Source organism: Pristiophorus japonicus, chromosome 27 (genome assembly GCF_044704955.1).
Source record: "Pristiophorus japonicus isolate sPriJap1 chromosome 27, sPriJap1.hap1, whole genome shotgun sequence".
NCBI lineage: Eukaryota > Metazoa > Chordata > Chondrichthyes > Pristiophoridae > Pristiophorus > Pristiophorus japonicus.
In genome coordinates this window covers 18,476,385-18,496,448 of record NC_092003.1, presented here as the reverse complement: position 1 = coordinate 18,496,448, position 20,064 = coordinate 18,476,385, and the positions used below count along the sequence as shown (strand labels likewise).

General features: G+C 50.3%; 1 protein-coding gene across 1 annotated transcript in view; it reads right to left on the bottom strand.

Moving 5' to 3' along the window:
- Window positions 1–1,300: 1,300 nt before the first annotated feature.
- The window catches only part of LOC139239379 (inhibin beta C chain-like), a 70,591-nt gene continuing 51,827 nt past the window's right edge, over window positions 1,301–20,064 (bottom strand). The window contains exons 3-5 of the mRNA XM_070868055.1: window positions 11,086–11,196; window positions 8,381–8,517; window positions 1,301–1,626 (exon numbers count right to left, since the gene is read on the bottom strand). Coding sequence (XP_070724156.1) covers window positions 1,516–1,626; window positions 8,381–8,517; window positions 11,086–11,196 — 359 coding nt within the window. The 3' untranslated portion in view covers window positions 1,301–1,515. The remainder of the gene's footprint in view (window positions 1,627–8,380; window positions 8,518–11,085; window positions 11,197–20,064) is intronic.

The following is a 20,064-nucleotide window of genomic DNA, read 5'->3' as shown; positions in this document are numbered from 1 at the left end:
GAAGGGGGTAGAGGTGGCTGCAGTATGTGGAGGACAAGGCAGAGTGCAAGTTGGAGGGGGAGATCGGGGGGAGGGGGAGAACGTGAGGGGGATAGCAGATTGAGTGGAAGAGCGGGGTGAAGGGAGAGTTAGATGTGGAGAGCGGGGTGAGGGGGGCGGGAAGAGGGGGGAAAGTGGGGTGAGGGGGAGAGCGGGAGGGGGAGAGCGGGAGGAGGGATAGAAGGGGAGGGGGAGAGCAGGAGGGGGAGAGCAGGATGAGGGGGCGAAGGTGAGAGCGGGATGGTGAGAGCAGGATGGTGAGAGCGGGGTGAGTGGGAGGGCGGGGTGAGGAGGAGAGCGGGGAGGGATGGCAGAGTGAGGGGGAGAGCGGGATGAGGGGGAGAGCGGGAGAGGGAGAGCGGGAGAGGGGGAGAGCGAGGTGAGAGGGAGAGCGGGAGGCAGAGAGCGGGAGGAGGGATAGAGCAGGAGGGGGAGAGCGGCAGGGAAGAGCTGTGAGGAGGGGGAGAGCGGGGTGAGGGGTCGAGGGGAAGAACTGGAGTGGGAGAGCAGGGTATGGGGGACAGCGGGAGGAGGGGGAGAGCGGGGGGAGGGGGAGAGCGGGAAAAGGAGAGGGGAACGGTGGGAGAGCGGGTGGCAGTGCGGGAGCGTGAGAGAGGGAGGTTGAGTGCAAGAGGAGGGGGAAAGCGGTGGGAGAGGTAAAGTGCATGGACAGGGAGAGCGGGAGGAGGATGGGAGTGGGGAGCATGGGAGAGAGAGGGTGAGGGGGAGAGCGGGGAGGGGGAGAGCGTGGGAAGGGGGAGAGCGTGGGAAGGGGGAGAGCGGGGTGATGGGGAGTCGTGTGAGTGCCGGATCACTGACCCTGCTTTACAGGAGACCAGTGAAAGTTGCCCCTTCTTCAAGTGCAGAGAGGTTTAATTTTGGTTTTGGATTTCAACTCGTAAAATAATTACACTGAGACAATGCGCCTCGTTGATGTTCATTGACACAACCCTGCCCCGCCTCCCCACCCCACACACCCACTGCTCTCCACCCTCCCCACTCCCAAACATGCCCACCCCACACTCCCCCGCATCCTCCTCCCCAACCCAACCCCCTCCCCCGCACCCTCCTCCCCTCCCCCTCCCCCCACCCACCTCCACCCCAACCCCCTCCCTCGCACCCTCCTCCCCCCACCCCAAACCTCCCCCTCCCCACCCCACCCACCCTTCCCCGCACCCTCCTCCCCCTCCCCAACCCTCCCCCTCCCCAACCCAACCCCCTCCCCTTGCCCCAACCCCTCCTCCCCACTTCACTATCCCCACCCAACAGCTATAATAAAACAACCGAACTCTCCAAACGCACTAACACGCCTGATCGCCAAAGTTCACTCCTCCATCCCAGAAATCTACTGGGAAATATTGTTGCTCCGTCTCCTGGTGTGGTCCAGGGGGAGGGAATGCAGATATTTGGAATAGTCTTGTTAATGTGAAGAGGAGACACGATGCACGCTCCCAATCCGGCTGCTTCCTCCTCCAGCTACCAGCCGCATTCCTCGGTCAGGGGAATGTTGGTCGTCACCAAGGACATATCTTCATCCACGTACACAATCGGGATCCAAACCGTCTTCACTGCCTTACAGCAGCTCCTCTGTGGGGCCCAAAGTGTGAACATTACTCAGAACCACATACCCCACCAACTGCAAAAATCCTGCCTTGCTGCAGAAACTCAGTTCGCACCTTATTGACCGCATCCAGCTCTGGGCCCCGCACCTCAGGAATGACATATCGGCCTCGGAGAGGGAGCAGCATCGATTCACCACATAGATACCGGGGTTAAATTATGGGGACACGTTGCCTTATATTCCCATTAAATGTAGAAGATTAAGATGCGATCTCATCGAGGCGTTTAAGATGATTAAAGGGTTCGAAGGGTCGGTGGAGTGAAACTATTTCCTCTGGTGGGGGGGGGGGAGACCGGAACAAGGGGAATAACTTTAAAATCAGAGCCCGGTCATTCAGAGGTGATGTCAGGAAGCACTTCTTCGCACAAAGGAAGCTGGGAATCTGCAACTCCCTCCCCAAAAAAGCTGTTGAGGCTGGGCAGGTGGGTGGGAGGGCAATTGAACATTTCAAAACTGAGATTGCTAACTTTTGTTAGGTAAAGGAATTGAAGGATACGGCACCAAGATGGGTCGATGGAGTTAAAGTACACATCAGCCACAATAATATTGAATAGGAGGAGCAGGCTCGAGGGGCTGAATGGTCTCCTCATGTTCCTGTATCAAAAATCTTTCACATGGGGCAGTCCACCGAATTGGCATTGGGACAAATGTTATCTTTGTACAATTTTCATTGAATCTTCTACAATGTTCCATCAAACAATCCCAGGGCAGCTACAGCAGAGGTTAGATAAAGAGTAAAGCTCCTTCTACACTGTCCCACAAAACACTCCAAAGGCAGATATAACACGGGTTAGATACAGGGTAAAGCTCCCTCTACGTTATCCCATCAATCACTCCCAAGGCAGGTACAGCACGGGTTAGATGCAGAGTAAAGCTCCCTCTACACTGTCCCATCAAACACTCCTAGAGCAGGTACAGCATGGGATAGATACAGAGCACAGCTCCCTCTACACTGCCCCATCAAACACTCCCAGTGCAGGTTAGATACAGAGTAAAGCTCTCTCCATACTGTCCCATCAAACACTCCCAGGGCAGGTACAGGGGGTTAGATACAGAGTAAAGCTCTCTCTACACTGCCTCATCAAATACTCCCAGGGCAGATACAGCATGGGTTAGATACAGAGTAAAGTTCCCTCTACACTGTCCCATCAAACACTCCCAGGGCAAGTACAGGGGGTTAGATACAGAGTAAAGCTCTCTCTACACTGCCCCATCAAACACTCCCAGGGCAGGTACAGGGGGTTAGATACAGAGTAAAGCTCCCTCTACACTGTCCCATCAAACACTCCCAGGGCAGGTACAGGGGGTTAGATACAGAGTAAAGCTCCCTCTACACTGTCCCATCAAACACTCCCAGGGCAGGTACAGCACGGGTTAGAGTAAAGCTCCAGGAGTGACACAGGTAGTGCAAGGACAGAATATCCTTCATTTGCGTGCACTTCTACAAAGACAGAGCCACACATCTGGGTAAATTCGTGCGTGGACAATATCACACATTGGGGAGCGTTCGTGCTTTGATGGAATCACACATTGGGGAGCGTGTGTGGGCAGAAAGAGTCATCAACATTGGGAGCAGTAGTGCACAGATAGAATCACACTCCTGGGGGGTTCATTCGGAGATAGCGTCACTCACATCTGGGATCATTCGTGCACAGAAAGCATAAGTCATACCTGGGTGCATCTTTACAGAAACAGTCCTCACGCACCTGGCTGCATCAGTGAACAGATATAGAAGCATGTCTGGGAGCTTTAGTGGACAGACAGAATCATTCACATCTGGATGCATCTCTACACAGAGTCACAATCTGCGTGCATTATCAAAGTGGCAAATTGGATCCAAAATTGGCTCAGAGGCAGGAAGCAAAGGGTGTTTTTGTGACTGCAAAACTGTACCCAGTGGGGTTCCACAGGGCTCAGTGCTGAGTCCCTTGCTTTTTCTGGCATACATCAATGTATTAGACTTGAATATAGGGGGTATGATTAAGAAGTTTGCAGACGATATAAAAATCGCCCGTGTGGTTGATAATGAAGAAGAAAGCTGCAGACTGCAGGAAGATATCAATCAACTGGTCAGTTGGGCAGAACAGTGGCAAATGGAACTCAATCCGGAGAAGTGTGAGGTAATGCATTTGGGGAGGATTAACAAGACAAGGGAATACACATTAAATGGTAGGACCCTGAAAGTGCAGAGGAACAAATGGACCTTGGAGTGCAGGTCCACAGATCCCTGAAGGTAGGCGGCCAGGTAGATAAGGTGGTTAAGAAGGCATATGGAATACTTGCCTTTATTAGCCGAGGCATGGAATACAAGAGCAGGAGCGTTATGCTTGAACTGTATAAAACATTAGTTAGGCCACAGCTGGAATACTGCGTGCAGTTCTGGTCACCGCATTATTGGAAAGATGTGATTGCACTGGAGAGGGTGCAGAGGAGATTTACGAGGATGTTGCCTGGACTGGAGAATTTTAGCGATGAGGAAAGATTGGATAGGCTGGGGTTGTTTTCTTTGGAACAGAGGAGGCTGAGGGGAGACCTGATTGAGGTGTATAAAATTATGAATGGCCTAGATAGAGTTGCAATTCTAGCTGTACACGAATGCTTGTAGATATGTTATACTGTCTGCAGTGCTCGCAGACATGTGTGACTCAGTCTGTACAATAATCATAGAATCATAGAAATTTAAAGCACAGGGAGGAGGCCATTTCTGCCCACTGAGTCCGGCCGACAAACAGCTATCCTGACTTATCCCACTTGCCAGTTGTCGGTCCATAACCCTGTAGGTTATGGCACTTCAGAAGGCCCTGTTTCGCTTAGCAGAGGTGTCAACAACTAGGGGGCATAGATTTAAAGTCATTGGGGGGAGGTTTAGCGAAGAATTGAGAAGAAATTTCTTCACCCAGAGGGTGGTGGGGGTCTGGAACTGACGGCCTGACAGGGTGGAAGAGGCAGAAACCCTCACCACATTTAAAAATGCTTGCATGTGCACTTGAAGTGCCATAACCTACAGGGTTATGGACCGACAACTGGAAAGTGGGATAAGTCAGGATAGCTGTTTGTCGGCCGGACTCAGTGGGCAGAAATGGCCTCCTCCCTGTGCTTTAAATTTCTATGATTCTATGATTATCGTACAGACTGAGTCACACTTCTGGATACGTCTGTGCACAGACACAGCCAAGCATCTGGGATTATTGATGCACAGCGAGATTAACTCACGCCTAACTAAGGAAGTATTGCATTGTTGGAAACACCGTCCTTTGAATGAGATGTTAAACTGCGGCCCTGTCTGTCTGTCAGGTGTATATAAAAGATCCAACGGCACTTTATTTTCTGTTCCAAAGAAAACAACCCCAGCCTATCCAATCTTTCCTCATCGCTAAAATTCTCCAGTCCCGGCAACATCCTCGTAAATCTCCTCTGCACCCTCTCCAGTGCAATCACATCTTTCCAATAATGCGGTGACCAGAACTGCACGCAGTACTCCAGCTGTGGCCTAACTCACGTCTGGGTACATTTCTACACAGAGAGAATCACACATACCTGCGAGAATTATTGCAGACAATGACACATATCTGCGTGCATTAAAGCATAGACAGTATAACATATCTTCAAGCATTCGTGTACAGCTAGAATTGCAACTGGTAGTGTTAGTTCATAGTCAGAATAACACATCTGGAACATTAGTGCAAAAATATTATCACACACATCTGGGGACATCAGTGCCCAGACACAGTCACACATCTGAATGAAATCGTGCCCAGACACTAAAAGATTAGTGAAGACAAACGTAGGTCCCTTGCAGTCAGAATCGGGTGAATTTATGACGGGGAACAAAGAAATGGCAGACCAATTGAACAACTACTTTGGTTCTGTCTTCACGAAGGTAGACACAAAGAACGTTCCGGAAATACTAGAGGACTGAAGGTCTAGCGAGAAGGAGGAACTGAAGGAAATCCTTATAAGTCATGAAATTGTGTTAGGGAAATCGATGGGATTGAAGGCCGATAAATTCCTAGGGCCTGATAGTCTGCATCCCAGAGTACTTAAGGGAGTGGCCCTAGAAATAGTGGATGCATTGATGATCATTTTCCAACAGACTGTCGATTCTGGATCAGTTCCTATGGACTGGAGGGTAGCTAATGTAACACCACTTTTTAAAAAAGAAGGGAGAGAGAAAACGGGTAACTATAGATCGGTTAGCTTGACATCAGTAGTGGAGAAAATGTTGGAATCAATTATTAAAGATGAAATAGCAGTGCATTTGGAAAGCAGTGGCAGGATCGATCCAAGTCAGCATGGATTTATGAAAGGGAAATAATGCTTGACAAATCTTCCAGCATTTTTTGAGGATGTAACTGGTAGAGTGGACAAGGGAGAACCAGTGGATGTGGTGTATTTGGACTTTCAAAAGGTTTTTGACAAGGTCCCACACAAGAGATTGGCGTGCAAAATTAAAATACATGGTATTGGGGGCAATGTATTGACGTGGATAGAGAACTGGTTGGCAGACAGGAAGCAGAGAGTCGGGATAAACGGGTCCTTTTCAGAATGACAGGCAGTGACTAGTGGGGTGCCGCAGGGCTCAGTGCTGGGACCCCAGCTATTTACAATATATATCAATGAAGGAATTGAGAGTAATATCTCCAAGTTTGCAGATGACACTAAGCTGGGTGGAGGTGTGAGCTGTGAGGAGGATGCTAAGAGGTTACAGGGTGACTTGGGCAGGTTAGGTGAGTGGGCAAATGCATGGCAGATGCAGTATAATGTGGATAAATGTGAGGTTATCCACTTTGGTGGAAAAAACATAAAGGCAGAATATTATCTGAATGGCGGCAGATTAGGAAAAGGGGAGGTGCAATGAGGCCTGGGTGTCATGCTACATCAGTCATTGAAGGTTGACATGCAGGTACAGCAGGCGGTGAAAAAGGTAAATGGCATGTTGGCCTTCATAGCTAGGGGATTATGAGTATAGGAGCGGGAAGGTCTTGCTGCAGCTGAACAGGGCCTTGGATGGCCTCACCTGGAATATTGTGTACAGTTTTGGTCTCCTAATCTGAGGAAGGACATTCTTGCTATTGAGGGAGTGCAGCGAAGGTTCACCAGACTGATTCCTGGGATGGCTGGACTGTCATATGAGGAGAGACTGGAGCGGCAGGGCCTGTATTCACTGGAGTTTAGAAGAATGAGAGGGGATCTCATAGAAACATATAAAATTCTGACGGGACTGGACAGGTTAGATGCAGGAAGAATGTTCCCGATGTTGGGCGAGTCCAGAACCAGGGGACATAGTCTAAGGATAAGGGGTAAGCCATTTAGGACCGAGATGAGGAGAAACTTCTTCACTCAGAGAGTTGTTAACCTGTGGAATTCACTGCCGCAGAGAGTTGTTGATGCCAGTTCTTGGACAGATTCAAGAAGGAGTTGGATATGGCCCTTACGACTAAGGGGATCAAGGGGTATGGAGAGAAAGCAGAAAGGGATACTGAGGTGAATGATCAGCCATGATCTTATTGAATGGTGGTGCAGGCTCGAAGGGCCGAATGGCCTATTCCTGCACCTATTTTCTATGTTTCTTGTTTCACACAGCTTGGAATGGTGTACAAGAATAGTCACACATATCTGGAACTGGAGTACAGACGTACATCAGTCACATCTGGGAGTGTTCCTGTAAAGACACCGCTGGGGCTTAAATTGTGTCACACTCAGTTTTTATTGAGCCCCCTCCCTCCCAGAATTGTCACTCACCTTCTGTGACTGGGCATGCCGACCGGTCCCGGGTTACGCCCATGAGGGTTGACTTCTGGACAAACAACTTGGGGCTACAAAGCGGTCCTAGCGGTGTCGCCAAATGGGCAGTGTGGTATTCCCTGCCCGTTCTACGCAGCGACTGGTGTTCAGGTCGATTGCATACACTGGGCGGCCAGTCTGATACCGCTCGTCTTGCCCCCATGAGCGAGATGAAATTCTAGTCCAAACCTCTGCTCCGACTCTAACCCTACCTAACCCGAACCCTTCCACTCTGTGTGCCCGGCCAAGTGCGGGAATAAGATGCCCCCTGCACCCCCACACCCGCTGACCTTATGATCCCCGCCCCACCCCCACCCTCCAATGCAGACATGGACCATGCAGCGTAAACGCCTCAAGTCGCTGGAGAAATACCACCAACGATGTCTCCGCAAGATCCTGCAAATACCTGGGAAGACAGACGCTCCAACGTTAGCGTCCTCGATCAGGCCAACATCCCCAGCATCGAAGGACTGACCACACTCGACCAGCTCCGCTGGACAAGCCACATAGTCGGCATGCCAGACACGAGACTCCCAAAGCAAGCTTCACGGCAAACAAGCCAAAGGTGGGCAGAGGACACCCTCAAAGCCTCCCTGATAAAATGCAACATCCCCACCGACACCTGGGAGTCCCTGGCCAAAGACCAGTTCACCCTAAGTGGAGGAAGTGCATCCGGGAGGGCGCTGAGCACCTTGAGTCTCGTCGCCGAGAGCGTGTAGAAATCAAGCGCAGGCAGCGGAAGGAGCGTGCGGCAAACCAGTCCCACCCTCCCATTCCCTCAACCACTGTCTGTCCCACCTGTGACAGGGACTGTGGTTCTTGTATTGGACTGTTCAGCCACATAAGGACTCATTTTTAGAGTGGAAGCAAGTTTTCCTCGATTCTGAGGGTACTGCCTATGATGATGATGATGAGGTGCACGCGGCCAGAACCTACCCTGTGGGCCTGAGACCTGGAGAGGGGTCCATCCCGGTGGCAGCGAAGGGACATCACGGCCCGCGGGTGCCTGCAGCTGGCACACGCCACATAGGTAATTTGCTCGGGATACAGAATCCAATGTTCCCAGCCCAGATCTGAGGAAAAAGACACAAGGAGGAACAGAGTGAAACGTGGCAGTCTGCCATCCATCAACTATCCCTGAGGTGGAGCACAGCACACGCGGAAAAGACAGATTTTACACGCAATGCACCGGCTGGTATCTGCGCTCCTCCAATCCTGGCCTCTTGCACATCCACCCAATTTCCCATCCCTCCACCATTGGCGGCCATGCCTTCAGCTGCCTGGGATCTAAACTCTGGAAGTCCCTGCCTAAACCTCTCCGCCTCTCTCTCCTTCTTTAAGACGCTCCTTAAAACCAAGATTTTGGTCCTCTGTCCAATCTTGGAATCTTGGCTTAGAGTCAATTTTTTTTGATAACGCTCCAGCCTTGGGATGTGTTACTACATTAAATACATTGTTGTTGGTGATGAGTTAAACAGGGCAGTAACTGCAACATTACCGTAAACACAGGATCAGCGGGCCAATTTCTCAGCTGGTTTCCTAATTGTGAACCAGTTTTTTAAACTTTTTAAATATTTAGCCATGTATCAATCCCAAACTGATCCCACTGCCCTGCTCTCTCCCCATCGCCCTGTATCAATCCCAAACTGATCCCACTGCCCCACTCTCTCCCCATCGCCCTGTATCAATCCCAAACTGATCCCACTGCCCCGCTCTCTCCCCATCGCCCTGTATCAATCCCAAACTGATCCCACTGCCCTGCTCTCTCCCCATCGCCCTGTATCAATCCCAAACTGATCCCACTGCCCTGCTCTCTCCCCATCGCCCTGTATCAATCCCAAACTGATCCCACTGCCCTGCTCTCTCCCCATCGCCCTGTATCAATCCCAAACTGATCCCACTGCCCCACTCTCTCCCCATCGCCCTGTATCAATCCCAAACTGATCCCACTGCCCCGCTCTCTCCCCATCGCCCTGTATCAATCCCAAACTGATCCCACTGCCCTGCTCTCTCCCCATCGCCCTGTATCAATCCCAAACTAATCCCACTGCCCCGCTCTCTCCCCATAGTCCTGTATCAATCCCAAACTAATCCCACTGCCCCACTCTCTCCCCATAGCCCTGTATCAATCCCAAACTGATCCCACTGCCCCGCTCTCTCCCCATCGCCCTGTATCAATCCCAAACTAATCCCACTGCCGCGCTCTCTCCCCATCGCCCTGTATCAATCCCAAAATAATCCCACTGCCCCGCTCTCTCCCCATCGCCCTGTATCAATCCCAAACTAATCCCACTGCCCTGCTCTCTCCCCATAGCCCTGAATTAATCCCCAAACTAATCCCACTGCCCCACTCTCTCCCCATAGCCCTGTATCAATCCCAAACTAATCCCACTGCCCTGCTCTCTCCCCATCGCCCTGTATCAATCCCAAACTAATTCCACTGCCCCGCTCTCTCCCCATAGCCCTGTATCAATCCCAAACTAATCCCACTTCCCTGCTCTCTCCCCATCGCCCTGTATCAATCCCAAACTAATCCCACTGCCCCGCTCTCTCTCCACAGCCCTGTATCAATCCCAAACTAATCCCACTGCCGCGCTCTCTCCCCATCACGATGTTAGTCCCAGTAAAAACCCGATCCAGTGTTAAATCCCGGTATTTCCTGGTGTTAAATCCCGGTGTTATATTCCAGTTTTAAATCCCAGTGATATATCCCGGTGTTAAATCCCGGTGTTAAATCCCGGTTTTAAATCCTGGTGTTATATCCCGGTGTTAAATCCCGGTGTTATATCCTGGTGTTATATGCCAGTGTTAAGTCCAAGTATATCCTCGTGTTAAATCCCAATGTTAAATCCCGGTACATCCCAGTGTTAAATCTCGGTGTTAAATCTCGGTACATCCCAGTGTTAAATCCCGGTGTTAAATCTCGGTATATCCCAGTGTTAAATCCCGGTGTTAATTTTCATAGGCGGTCCCTCGAACGAGGATGACTTGCTTCCACATGAGTTCACAGATGTTTCAATGAAGGACCCAGTCCTGAACTCCAATCGAGAGGGTGGAAGATGCTTGTGCGTGGATTTTTTTAACGTGGGGTGACCGTTGCACACCAGCCACCACACGGGCTTGACAGAGCGAGGTCTTCGTCCAGTGGCAAGGGTTAACCAGGACGACTTGAGACCAGCTCTGCTGCACGGGCCAAGTGTGCACACATATCGCCGTGTGGGCTGAGCCCGTGCTGCCCCTGGGCCCTCGGCTCTTCTTTGCCGTACCTCTGCCACAAACATTCACCACTCCTCCACCACAAACATACATCGCACTTCCGCCGCGATCTCACACCGCTCCTCTGCCACGATCTCTCGCTGCTCCTCCACCACAAAAACATTCAATGCACCTCGGCCACGGTCTCTCACCGCTCCTACACCACAATCTCTCGCCGCTCCTCCGCCAGGGTCTCTCGCCGCTCCTCCACCACGATCTCTTGCCGTTCATCTGCCCCGACCTTCCCGCTCCTCCGCTGTACCTGGGCCCCACCGATGTTCCTGCCCACGCTCCAAGCGGCGACCTGGGTTTTTGATGACCACCCAGTGTTAAAACCGGTGTTAACTCCCGGTGTTATATCCCGGTGTTAAATCCCGGTCGGTTACCTGTGAGGGAGATTTGTGCCGCAGTTTGGCAGCAGTTTTTCGGTGAGGTTGGTGTTGATTCATTGGCCCCTGTGAGCAGCACTCCGCCCTGGGATCGTATCTCACCAGCAGCTGAAAAATAGAAACGTTAGACATGAGACTAAAATGGGTGGTTCACTGCTATGTTTCTGTTCGATCAGGGGACCCTCTCGGGAATGAACACCTCACTTCACAAAGCAGCAACAACTCCAGTGTTGGTGTGCATGTTTATCTGAAATGCGAGATACGCCTGTGGGTGGTGCTGTAATGGAGGCATTCAATATTAAACTTTGTGACCAGCAGTTGCAGGAGTGGTTAAGAAGGCGTTTTGTTTTATTCGTTCCTGGGATGTGGGCGTCGCTGGCAAGGCCTGACATTTATTGCCCATCCCTAATTGCTCTCGAGAAGGTGCTGGTGAGCCGCTTTCTTGAACCGCTGCAGTCCCGTGTGGCGAGTGGTGGGCAAAATATCCGGCCCGCCAGGTCATTCTATCCGGCCAGCTGGGTGGGACAGAAATAGAAGGCGAGCTGGAGCTCACACTGCACATTCGTCTATCCACTCTCCCTTCTCATGGGTCAGAGGCAGACCCGAACTGCAGCCAAGGAAAAAAATATAGTAATACTTCATTCAAATGAATAATTCGCAAAAGCGATTCTCCCTGGCCTGATCTGAAAAGGATCCGTTCTGTGATTCTAGGCCCCAATGGCGGACGCCTGCATCCAGAATGCACTGCGTTCTCAAATATGCCCTATCCTTTTTAGAGTGGGGTCATGGCTGCCCACGCTCACACCTCTTGTACCAAAGAAAGTGACTGGTGCTGCATCTTTTCCCTCCCGATACCCAGAGTACGACGGCAAGGGAGTTCTCACCTGGCGGCAATTGGGTCGGCATCAGTAATGTTTGCAGAGGGGCATAAGTATGACTGAGATGGGGATTTGATGCTGACACAGGCTCTAAGGAGGGGACACTTCTATTTCACAGCACCGATTTACAGAGGCCAGAAGATAGCACAACATTTTCAACTTTTATCCTTGATTCATTTCTAAGCAGTATCAAACGCATGTTGTGGATGTAAGATAGCATCTGACGTTATGTTTATGCAATGTTCCCTCTAAGTTTTTTCATGCGTGTGATCTCTCTAAATTCGCTGCGCATGCGCAGCATCTCTTCCAGCCGCGCATGCGCAGCATCTCTTCCAGCCGCGCATGCGCAGCATCTCTTCCAGCCGCGCATGCGCAGCATCTCTTCCAGCCGCGCATGCGCAGCATCTCTTCCAGCCGCGCATGCTCAGCATCTCTTCCAGCGGTCGGAGCTGGAGTGCGTCCCCAACAGCTCAACAAAATGGGTTAAGTGGGCTAACTAGGCTGGGTGTGCCGTTGCCGTGTCCATAACCAGTGCCGAGGCCAAGCTGGGTGGTCTGTCCAGTTTTACTCTTATTATTCTTTCTTATAGCAGTTTATTGCAGCAGCGTGTCTTGCTGGGCCATTTCAGAGGGAAGTTAAGAGTCAACCACATAACTGTAGGTCTGGAGTCACATATCGGCCAGACCAGGTAAGGGCAGCAGATTTCCTTCCCTACAGGACATTAGTGAAGCAGATGGGTTTTTACGTCAATCCGGTTGTTTCATGGTCACCGTTACTGACAGATTTATTTAATTAACTGAATTTGAATTCACCAGCTGTCGTGATGGGATTTGAACTGAAGTCTCCGGATTATTAGTCCAAGCCTCTGGAATACGGGTTCTGTAAATTAACCACTATGCTGCAATTCCCATATGGGATACTTTCCTTTATTGGCTGAGGCATAGAATACAAGAGCTGGGGGGGGGGGGGGGGTTATGCTTCAACTGTATAAAACACTGGTTAGGCCACAGCTGGAGTACTGCGTGCCGTTCTGGTCACCACATGACAGGAAAGATGTGATTGCACTGGAGAGGGTACAGAGGAGATTTACGAGGATGTTGCCTGGACTGGAGAATTTTAGCTTTGAGGAAAGATTGGTTAGGTTGGGGCTGTTTTCCTTGGAACAGAGGATGCTGAAGGGAGACCTGATTGAGGTGTATAAAATTATGAGGGGCCTGGATAGAGTGAATAGGAAGGATCTATTTCCCTCAGCAGAGGGGTCAACAACCAGGGGGCACAGATTTAAAGGACTTGATAGACTGTTTAGAAGGGATTTGAAGGGAAATTCATTCAACCAGATGGGGGTGTGGGTCTGGAACTCACGGCCTGAAAGGAAAGTTGAGGCAGAAAACTTCACCACATTTAAAAAGTACCTGGATGTGCACTTGCAGTGCCGTAACCTACAGGGCTGCGGACCAAGAGCTGGAAAGCGGGATTTGGCTGCTTAGCTCTTGGTCGGCCGGCACGGACACGATGGGCCAAATGGCCCCCTTCTGTGCTGTAAATTTCAATGACTCAATAAAACAAATATGCACCACACACTAATACCTTACACTACTAGACCTCACACTGTAATGCACTCACAATATAACAGAGCAACTTGCATTTATATAGCATCTTTAACCTTGTAAAACACCTCAAGGCACTTCACCAGAGCATTATGGAACAACATTTGACACTGAGCCATATAAGGAGATATTCGGGCAGATGAGGGAGTCTTGCTCTCTCTCAGTGTCAGCTGTGACTCAGTGGGTCACATTCTCTCGGTGGGAGGATCTCGGATTGAGCAGGTACTGCTGATTACTGCAAGAGTTGGAGTGAGTTTGTAAAAGGTTGGTGGTGGGTTTTGGGTTTTTTCCCACATTTTAGGGACTCTTTGGCTCATAAACATCAGCCATCGGGCCAGGAGTGCCGGGCCACTCAGAGGACAATGCTCCGAGTGAATTTAATCAGGAGAGAAAATATTAGGAGAAGGGAGAATAAAAGGCCTAAAGATTTGTTCCGGGACCCCAAGAGGTTTGGTAAAGAAAACATGGTGGTGATTCAACCCCAGGATAAGGAGATGTGAGCTTGGGCTATCATTCAGGAAGTACACGAGGACTGTGGTGAGGGAAGTTGCTTTGCCTGCCGACCAAAGCCAAATGTTTGATTTGAGGTCAATGGCCGAGAGGAAGTGGAAAGACTTTCACTGAGCTTGAACGTTGGTGAGAAGTACTTTGATGTATTTCTGCTGTATTCTGAAGAGTTGATGGTCTCATTCATTATGTTGAGGAAGATGTGCTGATAAAAAAGTTGGAGTCATGGGACATTAAACTTTACTTGGTAATAAAGAGGAGATACTATCCAGGAACGCGGGTGGCCTTTGGAACCCGTTACGTAAAAGTGCGGTTCCCAGAGGGGGTGAAGTCATGACCCGACAGCATGAAATTCGAGACAATGGAGGGAGTGCAGTACTTCCGGGTTCTGCATGATAACCAGGTGAAGGTTCACTGTTACTGCATTGGATACGACCATCTAGTAAGGAGCTGTCCAGACCTGTGTTGTTATAACTGCGGCAAGTCTGGACACATTGCCAGGAGCTGCAAGGCAGAGAGCTGTGCGGTTTGTTGCACCCGCTATGAGTGAGTGGCAGAAGGAAGCTCCTTGAGTGATGAGGAGATAGGAGAAGGAGCAGGAGGTGTGAGTGGAGTGGCCGGAGGAGCGGAGCAGGCGGAGGATACAGCCGCCGAACGGAATGAGGAAAGAGCGCAAGAAGAGGCAGAAAATTGTGGAGCGGAAAAAAGGATGGAGATGGTGGAAAACACACCGACTATGGTGGAAAAGGACAAAGTCAGTGGAGGACATCATGGGTCAGGGACAGAGACAAGCCATAATATGGCTCGCCTCTCTCTAAAGAATCAGGTTTCCGGGGGGGAGGGGGAACAGAGGCGGATGCGGGGTGCAGGGTAAGTGTAAGTACTCCAAAGAGAGACGGGGAGTTGTACATCTTGGGGAGCAGGAGGGGGCAAGACCAGGAGCGGGTGCAAGAGGCAGGAGCCTTAAAGGGGCAGCAGGACGGGAGCAGGGAGACAAAGAAGCCATTATCCCAGAGAGAGAAGAAACGGGGAGTAAGGGTCAGCGGTGGGGGTGAGGCCGAAGGGAGTGGCACTTTTGGAGAAAGCATGTGAGCAGGAAGACTCTCTCAGGGCGATTCTGTGTATGACGAGGAGCAGGGACAGGAGATTACAGAAGAGGTCGAGAATGAGGGGTCAGAGGAGGATGGAGATGTGGAAGTTGGGAGGTGGGGTGGGGGCATCGTGTGAAAAGGGGAAGGTTAGAGAGGGGCAGAAAGAGGGAGAAAGGGCAGCTCCTGGGCCTCAAAATAATGCAAGGAAGAGGCTGAAACTGCCGGAAAAGTTCAGACAGGAGGTGAAAAAGAGCCGAAGGCTGCAGGAGAAAGCAACAGCTGCCCAAAAAGTTGGGAAGAAGCATGAGAGGAGGGAAGGGCTCGAGAGTAAATGATGGAGAGGGGGATTATAATGCATTCTTCCTTTGTTAGGAGCAATGATCTCAATCAATGTGAACGGACTGAGGAGGGAGAATAAATTGTAGCAGTTGTTGCAGTGTTTTAAAGGCACAGACCTGTTGTGTCTGCAAGAAACCTTTTGGGATGAGGAGATCCTAGAAAGAGTTTGGAGAGGAGATCCTAGAAAGAGTTCGGAAAGGAGATGTGTTTGCAGGTTACGCAAATAATAACCCTAGACGGGTGGCTGTTTTAGTGAGCTCGTCCATGAAAGATAATGTTGCATTGGTCGACAAGGACACTGAGGGGAGAGTTTTACAGGTGAAAACGGAAGAATTAAATTGTGATCTCTTTACTATCTATGCGCCGAATGACCATTGCAAGCATCGTGAGTTTTTCACAGAAGTGGCAGGGGCGGAAAACCCCTGTAGAGTGGGGGATTTTAATATATTTTTATCTCAGATGGACAATTCAGCCCAGATGACCTTTAAGGATGATAACTTCAGAGAGATGATTGTAAAAATTATGGCAAATTCAAATTTGAGGGACTTATAGAGGGATCGGAACCACATAAAAAGGGAGTTCTCCAGAAGAGGTTGTGTGAGTCATGTGTTAAAACAGAGCCCAATAGATTTTGTGTTAATGCAGGAAGGGTTACGTTCTGAGCTGCTGGAGATTTATTATTAAAAATGTATTTTTTAGCGACCACTCGACTTTGGATCAGCAGAGTTAAGATCAGTCCAAGGTTTGGATTTTTAACAATCAGTTCCTGAAAGAAATTGCTTTTAAAGAAGGGATTTTAAATATAATAAAGAATGCTCAGAAGGAACCATTATTCTTGAAAGAAAAAGGAGTTTGGTGGGACAATTTCAAATATGAGGTCAAAGTTTTTTCGGTACATTATGGGAAAGAGAGAGCAACAGCTAATCGGCATCGAGACGAAAATATAAACAGAAGGTTTGCAGATCTGTAAAGCAGTTGACAGAGGGGATAAGGGAGCAGAGACTAAGTGGGTGGTTTGAAAGGAAGAGTGGGAATTATCGCAAGCTGGAAAATGCAAGGGGGCCATTCTCTATGCAAAGGCTAAAGACACATTGGAGGGAGAAAGATGCACTAGATATGTGCTGAAGCAAGAGAAGTTGCGACAAAGGTTAGCATTAATTGGAGAGTTGAAGGTTGGGGAATAGATTATTAATGAAAGTGGAGAGACTTTGGAGGCAGCCAGTTACATGCAAAAGTTTTATCAAGAGTTATATACAAAGGAAGACATTTCCAAATTGGCAATGGAGAAGGTTAGTGCTTTTATTGAAGAGGATTTAAAAGAGGATGAGAGAAGCATGTGTAACAAAGATTTAGGATTAGCAGAAATAAAAGTAAGTGTAATGTTGAGGGGTTGGGGGCTAAAGCCCAGGGCCCGATGGACTAAGTGAAGAATTTTATAAAGAATTTTTGGAGATTTGGGGTTAAAACTTCAGCGTTGCCTGTGTCATGTATCCTACATGGTTACTGCTTGTACTATTACAAGATGTGCCACCAGAGGGCACTGCAGTGGGAGACTTGCAGGTTACCTGTACGGGTGTGCCAGGCCTAGTATAAAAGGCAGGCCACCATGTGTGATCCTCACTCTGGAGTTACATTAAATGGACTAAGATCACTACAGTTCAAGCACAACACATTGTCTCGTGGAGTCATTATTAGAGCATCTAAAGACATAACAATTGGCGATGAGATTACGGACCTTCACGCGAAAATGGCTACCTTTGGTACGCTGCAGCATTTCGCCGATGGTGATGATTGGGATGCCTTTGTGGAGAGGCTCGGCCATTTCTTCTCAGCAAACAACCTGGCAGGCGACAATCCGGCCACACTGGCTGATAAGCGCAGAGCTAACCTGCTAACCAGTTGTGGGCCCACAGTCTATGGCCTCGTCAGGGACTTGCTGGCACCAGCGAAGACAACGACCAAGATGTATGAGGAGCTTGTAACGCTGATCCAAGAACAACTCAAACCCAAAGAGAGCATCCTCACAGTCAGACACCGGTTTTATACCAACTGATGGCCCGAAGGCCAGGAGATCGGAAAATATGCTGCAGACCTCTGGAGGCTGGCGGCACCGTGTGATTTCGGCGACCACCTCACCGAAGTGCTGCGGGATATCTTTGTCATCGGAATCGGCCATGAGGGCCTTCTTCATAAGCTACTATCTGCAGATACCACAGTCACACTGCAGAAGGCCATCTCCATGAGGCAAGCATTCATGACCTCAACCTTCGGCTCTAGGCGGATGACTCATCCTCAGGACTCAAACCCGGCAGGTAATGTGCACAGAATGGCGCCTTTTAGAGGCTGGACTGTGGAACGTGAATCTTCTCAGGGGAGAGAGAACAGCCCCCCGGGTCACTTAACTCAGAGTCCGCCGAGGGGGGCTAATTGAGTAGCACCATGCTGGCGTTGCGGAGGGAATCACAGGGCTCACCAGTGCCGCTTTAAAGACTATGTGTGCAAAGGCTGCAGCACAAAGGGCCACTTCCAGCAAATGTGTAAAAGAAATATGACTCACTGTGTTGATGAAGAGTCTGCAGATGGCCATGAATCCAGCACGGATTATGAAGCGATAATCAGAGAGGCAGCTCAGCCCCACGATGAGGTATATGGCATGTTTACCTGCACCACCGAGTGTTCCCCGTTGAGGATGGTAGTCGAGATAAATGGTATTCCAGTCTTCATGGAAGTGGACACGGGGGCGAACCAGTCAGCAATGAATGAAGAAGCCTTTGAGAGGCTCTGGGACAATCAGGCTGCACAACCCAATTTGGTCCCGGTTCAGGCAAAGCCGCACACCTACACCAATGAACTTATCCCAGTCATTGGTAGTGCAGATGTAAAGGTACACAAGTTACCCCCGTGGAATGTTACAAGTGATGGACCAATGCTACTCGGAAGAAGGTGGATGGAGAAGATCCATTGGATCTGGGAAGATTTCATCTCTCCAGCGATTGACGTCCCCCGCGCTCAGAGGCAAAGCAAACCCCCACCTAAGGTTGGATCTGGCACCAGAGAGCAGAGCAGACCAGCACCCAAGACACAGACCGCTCAGCACGACTGCGTGGAGATGATCCAGCTGAGACGACCCAGATGCACCTTGCAGGCTCCAGTGGCAGGATTCCGGAGGAAGAAAATTGGACCCAGAAGCGACATCCCAGCTTCGGTGGCAGAACCCAGGGAGAAGAGGATCACCGCAGTCGTCATGGTGGATGGAAGAAAGATGGCGCCCAAACCTCGAGGTGAGGTGCTGAAGAAAAAGATGGCGGCGACCAGACCACGAGGTGCAGCGCTGATGGAGCAACACGTGACACCAAGCGAAGAAGAGGATTGGGGTAAACATAGCAAGGCTCTCTTAAAGAAGGCCAGCAACCCGCCACACTTAAAGGGACAGGTCCACATTATCCACCATGTAATAGCAACTATGAGTTAGATGTAAAATGTGTAATTGATGATCAGAGTTGTGAACATGCAATAAGCAAGGAAAAGTCACGCGAGTGGTTATTTACAATAACTAATGAAATGTTGTGCGATGTAGGACTTCAACTGCATACAGTCAATGCAGCGGGCAAACACCCATTGTGAGCTACCCAATGCTGTAGCCTGCGTCCCTGGGACCAGAGTGATGCACCACGGAGTGTGGCCACAGGCAGCTAATATATACAAGCTGCAGAGCAAGCGATCTCAGGATATTGATACCCTGCCCCCGATTAGCTCCACCTCTCAGGCACTTGATGGCACCAACCGCCACGAGCCTGAAAGCGCAAACTGCGCTAAGGCTCAGCCCCCAGACCCTATCGCCACCAAGGCTACACCCGGGAACGAGGGGTCACCCGCAGTGGTTCACACAAATGGGACCGGGACCAGCCAGGATCCCAAACCAAATAGCGCCCAGGCAAGCGAGTCAGCAGTTCCCTGTGCACTGCTAGACGACTACTCCTCGGGGACCAGCAGTGAGCCGGGGCGCAAGGAGAGGACAGGGAGGTCACAGGCATCTGTGAACCTGCCCGACGCTAGAAGCAACAGCAAAAGCCCCAAGAGCAGGCAACTTGAGCCAACCGGGTTCCCACTGCCAGCACTGCGCACCGCGCCCCCACCATCCAGCAGTTCTGGCACCAGTTTGTCCTCACGCACCGCTGCTGACCCCAGCATTGACTCCAAGTATATACCTCACCATTCAAATGTACTTACCTCACCACTGTACCACAAATGCAACACTGTGAATGCAAATTTGTTTCTGGACTTTGAATGTATATGAATGTAATGAGCCAACGGCACAATCTGTATGTTGGGGGGTGGGGGGGGTGGGGGAGAGAATAGAGTGGTCATGGACGCACAAACAGAAACCACCAGCAACTCTACTGCCAACGGTACACCACCTACTCACCCAAGATGGAAACGACACTCCAAGGGTCAACACGATAGAGCTAAGCCCAGAGCACAGTCAATGCAAAGGCAATTTGCACGAAGGACTTGGGGAGAGTGATGTCATGTATCCTACATGGTTACTGCTTG